The sequence below is a fragment of the Toxotes jaculatrix genome, chromosome 5 (genome assembly GCF_017976425.1).
Source record: "Toxotes jaculatrix isolate fToxJac2 chromosome 5, fToxJac2.pri, whole genome shotgun sequence".
Taxonomy (NCBI): domain Eukaryota; kingdom Metazoa; phylum Chordata; class Actinopteri; family Toxotidae; genus Toxotes; species Toxotes jaculatrix.
Window position 1 is genome coordinate 12781062 of NC_054398.1, and position 6049 is coordinate 12787110.

The 6049-nt window shown below is 40.8% G+C and overlaps 1 protein-coding gene across 1 annotated transcript; it reads left to right on the forward strand.

Moving 5' to 3' along the window:
• The first annotated feature begins 1875 nt into the window (after positions 1-1875).
• On the forward strand, positions 1876-4052 carry LOC121182025 (zona pellucida sperm-binding protein 3-like). The gene is made up of 8 exons (XM_041038302.1): positions 1876-2340; positions 2451-2569; positions 2720-2823; positions 2910-3087; positions 3188-3305; positions 3406-3488; positions 3580-3764; positions 3951-4052. The coding sequence occupies exons 1-8, from the start codon at positions 1876-1878 to the stop codon at positions 4013-4015; spliced, it is 1317 nt and encodes a 438-aa protein (XP_040894236.1). The 3' UTR covers positions 4016-4052.
• The last annotated feature ends 1997 nt before the right edge of the window (positions 4053-6049 follow it).

Here is a 6049-nt window from a genome sequence, read left to right on the forward strand (position 1 = left end):
TCTACATCTGTTTTTCATGCTCTTGTAGAAAAAAAAATTAGGGCAATTACAAACATGTTTTGTCTTCAGTTTTGAAAGGAATTTGGCTGAGTAATAACTCTCAATAAATTCAAAATATCAATTGTTTAGTTTTGACAAATCATGTACTGAATGTAGAATTGCATTTTGACGAATGACATATTGGTTTTAGGCATCCAAAAATATAATTGAAATATATTTAATCATTAGTCATTAGAAATGTCATTAGTCAATATTGGAACTATGCAGAACCTGAACTAATTTGGAAATATCTTTAATTTGACTCATCAGTAGTCACTTAACCTAATGGAGATGTCTAAGATAATTGTTTTTTTAAACAATGAGAGCTTCATATGCTACATTCTCATGTCAAGATGTTGTAGTGTAGTCACCATTGTCAGCTGCTCAAATACAGACCAATATAGGTTAAGGTGTCCTCTTTTGACTATAACCTTTTTTCCCCAAACTATGCCCTCTGTGCTTACATTTTGTGAATCTGTTTTAAATCCTAAAGTTAACTGAGATGAATGAGTGATGGAATAGTTTTGATTTCATGTTATTTTGTTGAAAAAAGAAAGAAAACATGAGCGAGAACAGCGAAGAAAATAAATAACACATGGATGCTGAATATTGTCACTGATCTATATCGTGAGGGATGAAGGATTATGAGGTCTTCCCCTCAGAACTATGTCACGGGTTGAAAAGATTTTAGTGGTCATTTGGGATTTAAAGGTTGAGATTATATTAATATAAATCAAACTTAAGATAACAGTCAAATAAAGTTAAATAACATAATAAAGATAACTGAAAATATGAGGGAACAACAGAAGACTGTTATGCAGAGGAGACGATGAAGCCCTAAAAGTGGAATCAAATTTTTTGGCGAGATAGGAATGAGGTAATAAAGGTTGGAGTAAAGAAAAAGTTCTTAGAGCACTTTTAGCCAGAGTAAGAAGAAAATGTATATTAAAGGAAAGAATTTATGGAGGCAGACAACGTCAAACATCAGCTGGTTTTGAGGCTACAGTATCATCATCAGGGCAAAATTGGTCAATGCTTTAAAACAATAAAAAGTATGCTCAACTAGTCTTTTCAGTTTTCTCTATGATCTGCCGGAGAGTGCCTGAAGAATGTTTTTTTCTTTTCTGTGTGACTGTTTTTGGCTCTTCAAAAGCAGTTCCTTGAGGTCCCCTGGACTTAGTGCAGGTGAAACTGACTGAACACTTTGCCTCTGTATCCTGTGTTTGGTGAGTGATCTCAGCTCATACTGACTGGAGCCAAATTGATTTGGAGTCCTTTCCAAAATGTACTTTGGCAAAACACAGAGTTTAACTTGTCATGTTCAGGGCAGGTAGACCTAACCCACGGTCAGTGTAACTTTTTGCAGCCACTGTTTTCTGGGTTCATGGTCTCCAACTATTTATACATCTATTTTCACTTGCTTAAAGAAAAATGAATAGCAACCTTCAATTTACCAGTTTGATTCTATGACATATTTCATGTGGTAGATTTTGGTAGATGATGGGACATGTATGCTTTTGTGTTTAAAAGTCTATTTTCACATACTGCTTATATTCTCTTGGAACAGTCCCTTTTTATGCATTAAAAGCTTTATTAATCTCAACCCAGCTGAGGATGCCTCACCAGAGCTGTAGGCATCATGCTGTCATAGGTTTTGCTCAAGAGATGCACTCATTTCATTGGCTAAGTTTCTGTTCTTTAGGTCTGATGGGGAGGGGCCAGCAGTAGGGGAGGGCTGTAATGGAATTGAACAGGTTCACTGTGTTATAAAAGTAGCTGCACATTTCCACCTTCCCTACAGCACCTAGTGAGCAGATCACTCGTTGTTGTGAAGCCATGGTGATGAAGGGTAGTGCTGTGTGCCTTGTGGCACTGGCCTTGCTTGGCAGCTTATGTGATGCTCAGTGGGGAGAAGCTGTTCACAAGCCCTCAAAACCTCAATACCCGAAGCCAGCACCACCTGTGAGACAGGAGCCCAGCAAACAGTTGCCTCAAGAGCCCCAACAGTCAAAGCAGGCATTTGAGAAACCTCTCACGTGGACATACCCTGAGGACCCCAAGCCTGAGCCCCAGCCTGAGGTGCCTTTTGAGCTGAGGCATCCTGTTCCTGCTGCAACTGTTGCTGTTGAGTGCAGAGAGAAGGATGCTCATGTGGAAGTCAAGAAGGACTTGTTTGGAATTGGTCAGTTCATCAATCCTGCTGACCTTACCCTGGGAGCCTGCGGCGCTATTGCAGAGGACACTGCTGCTCAAGTTTTGATTTTTGAAGCTGAACTTCATGATTGTGGCAGCACATTAGCAGTAAGCGCAATGAAAATAATTCACTGTAATGAATGTTAATTAAAACTTATTGAGAGAATATGTTCATGTATGCTGATATTTGTTTGTACTAATGATTATTTCTTTGCTAGATGACAGAAGATGCTCTCATCTACACCTTCACTCTGAACTATAATCCCCAACCTCTGGGTGGTGCTCCTGTGGTGAGGACTAGCAAAGCTGCTGTAATTGTCGAATGCCACTACCCAAGGTATGTAGACTGTCAGTAAAAGGTGTGGATGAATGAACAAACAAATAAAATAACAGTCTTAAACTGATATCTAGATACTAATGCAATCAAGTAACTATGGACGATGGATTACGTTCGTTTCCTGCAGCCTAAGAATGTTTAATCATTTAGGAAGCACAATGTGAGCAGCCTTCCTCTTGACCCACTCTGGATCCCATTCTCTGCGGTAAAGGTGGCAGAGGAGTTCTTGTACTTCACCTTGAAACTCATGACTGGTGAGTCTGTATATTTCTACTTTTGTTGTTTGTTCTACTGTGATTGAAAATATCTGTTCTTCACATGGCATTATTTCATTGCACAGATGACTGGCAATATGAGAGGCCAAGCTACCAGTATTTCCTGGGAGACATCATCAATATTGAGGCTATCGTCAAGCAGTACTTCCACGTACCCCTCCGTGTTTATGTGGACAACTGTGTAGCTACTCTTTCACCTGAAGTGTCCTCCAGCCCGAGATATGCTTTCATTGAGAACCATGGGTGAGGTAGTTTGATGAGTTAGCTGAAGTTGTTCTGTAGAGTGAGAACGGATTATCACAAACATCTCTAAAGTCGTTTTGTTTGCTTTTCTTGCATGCAGGTGTTTGGTTGATGCCAGGATCACAGGCTCTGCCTCAAAGTTTATGCCTCGCAGTGCAGAGAACAAGCTTCAGTTCCAGTTGGAGGCCTTCAGGTTCCAGGGTGCTGACAGTGGACTGGTATCACCAAGACTAAGATAATTTTTTAAATAATTTCTTTTATACATCAATTACAGCAAAGCTGCATCTAACAACAACTCCTTCTGTGTTATTCAAACAGCTCTACATTACCTGCCACTTGAAAGCAACATCTGCTGCCTATGCCATCGATAGTGAACATAGAGCTTGTTCTTACATCAGTGGGTGAGTCTGTGAGTGTGCATATATGTTAGTGAAAAAGTGCAATTAGAGAATTGATACGGTATTTATTTCTTACATCTCCTTTTCTTTCTAGTTGGAAGGAGGCCAGTGGCGCTGATGCAGCTTGTGGCTCATGTGAGTCTGGTGGATTCAGCTCCTCTAGCACTTCAACTGGTGTAATTGCGGCTGCTGCATCAACTTCTTCCTGGGGAACTGCTGGTGGATCAGCCACTCTGTCTACTCCTGGAAGGAAAATTCGTGATGTGACACAAACTGAAAGTATGTTATACGAAAAAATTATTGTCTGAAGTATTTTACATCACATAAAGAAAACTGAACAGTCAAAATTTTACAGCATGTTATCAGAGTTGATGTTATGTTATCACTACCACACTGCATGCTTGCCTGTGCTGTAAGACGGCCACAGTGATACTGTAACACCCGTCTTCTGTTTTTCTTTCTCAGTTTTCGAATGGGAAGGTCATGTCACCCTGGGTCCCATCCCCATAGAAGAGAAGTTGATTGCTTAACTCAGTTCCCTGCCATGGCAATGGACATCAAAATAAACATTCTCATTGGTTCATATCCTTCTCTAGGTATTGTTCCTGCTTCTTGTTAATAGTTCATTCAAAACAGTGAAGGAAAGCCAAATTTACTCCACTAAATGTAACCAAAATTTGACACGTCAAAAACAAAATAAAAGTGTGAGAAAACAGAAGCCCCTCAGATGCAAAGTGTTTCGTGTTTTACATTGCCCTCCACATAATGATAAATGTTACGTATGAACCACATCTGCCCACTTCAACGACTGTAAATCCTTCCATGCAATGGAAATTAAAACGCAATTGTGTTAAAAGCTTGTGTTATTCACTGAGAGGGATCATCACAGAAAAAGAAAAACTTTTTTTTTTATCTTATTCTGCACACTGTAAAATAAATAACTAGAGGGACAAAATGGGCCATATTTTCCTATTTGTAAATATCATAATATTAACCAGCAAATGAATATAAAAGAAAACCATTTAGTATCTCTTAAGACCCTACATTTACACTGTTTAATATAGCCCATACTCCATCAGTCTCACCATACTCATAACACCATACATTTTCAATTCACGGAGTCTCAGACCAAATGTGAATTCAAATTGGCTTTACCCTCCATTTCGTGACTGTTGAATAACTCGGTGAACCCCGTTATTCAGTGAATGAAGGTCTAACATCATGACACAATGCAAAGCCTGGTCATGTTTTGATCCAGTGACTGTGTATTTCCCGCCCCCCTGTGGCACAAATGGTCAGCTACAGCTTAGCGAGGTGCACAGCTTCAGCACCAGAGGCAGTGAACAGCTCCACACTGCGCCTGCGCATTACAGCATCACACTTCTTGAAGTCGGTGTGATTTACTAATCGATTATTCATTAACAATCTGTGGTCCAGTGGTAAATAGAGAGAAAACTTCAGCCTCTGATCATCTTAAAGCAATGCCAGTCCCGATACAAAAACATACCTACATTTTCATGTACTTTTCTATTAAAGATAAGGTGTCTTCTGGGGGGAAATGGTTGGCTATAATATCAATATGGCATACTATGTATATTTGCTGTGTAACTATAGGTTATTGTGATGATTCCTCTTACAGTATGTATACTGCACACTGGTCCATACTGCTTGATATTAATACCACATGTGCACAGTTAAACTAACACAGCAGTCTTTTTTTTTTTTTTTTTTTTTACCCCATCCGCATAAAAGATTTTCTTCCAGCATTTCATTTGCTCACCAGTTCTTCCTTTATATCTTTGCTATTGTATTTTTTATTCTGTCTGCCTTTGCGCTCTGTGTATTGATCTTCTCCTGGGTCAGTTTCCTGTGCTCTTTTACTGTCAGCACTTTGTTTTTGTCTCTTTGCCTTTGTATGTTGTATGTTTTTGCCTGCTCTGTTATTTTTATGGACCTCAGGCTCAAGATGACTGACACAAGCAAGATGCTAATGGGGACCAAATAACCAAAATCCAATCCATGTTTCATGGATTTGAATAAGATTGAAACGCACGTCTTTTCCGGGGAACCCCTGGATCCCCTCCCAGAGGAGGAGGATCTGGTACTCCCCCGAACCTTACCATATCTTTTGTTCTGCCTGTAAATTCCACAGTCAGCGTCATGTCATCGCGAAACACTTAACGAACACTGTTTTTCTACGCTGCTGTTTACGAGCCCGCAGGCTTCGGCTCTGCCTGCGTCCACTCAGGACAGCCTGCTCATACGGTAGCGGCACTGACGTTATATCGTCTCTGCTCCACACACCCCCTCCTCCTCTGTCTCTGCCTGTCTCCGCACTGCCGGCCCCTCTCCGCTGTGTGTCACAGGCAGCATCACAGCAGCAGACATTTGGCGAGCACGCAAACACGCGAACTGCGGTCGCACACTGCGCGGTTATGCTTCGTGTGGACGTATCGGGGGAACACGGGATTGTACTTTAATTTCCGCGTTGTTGTGATCTGTTTCCGAAGAGCGTTTCAGGCTTGACACCCCCACCCCCTCTCTTTCCTACCCTGCGTGTGTGG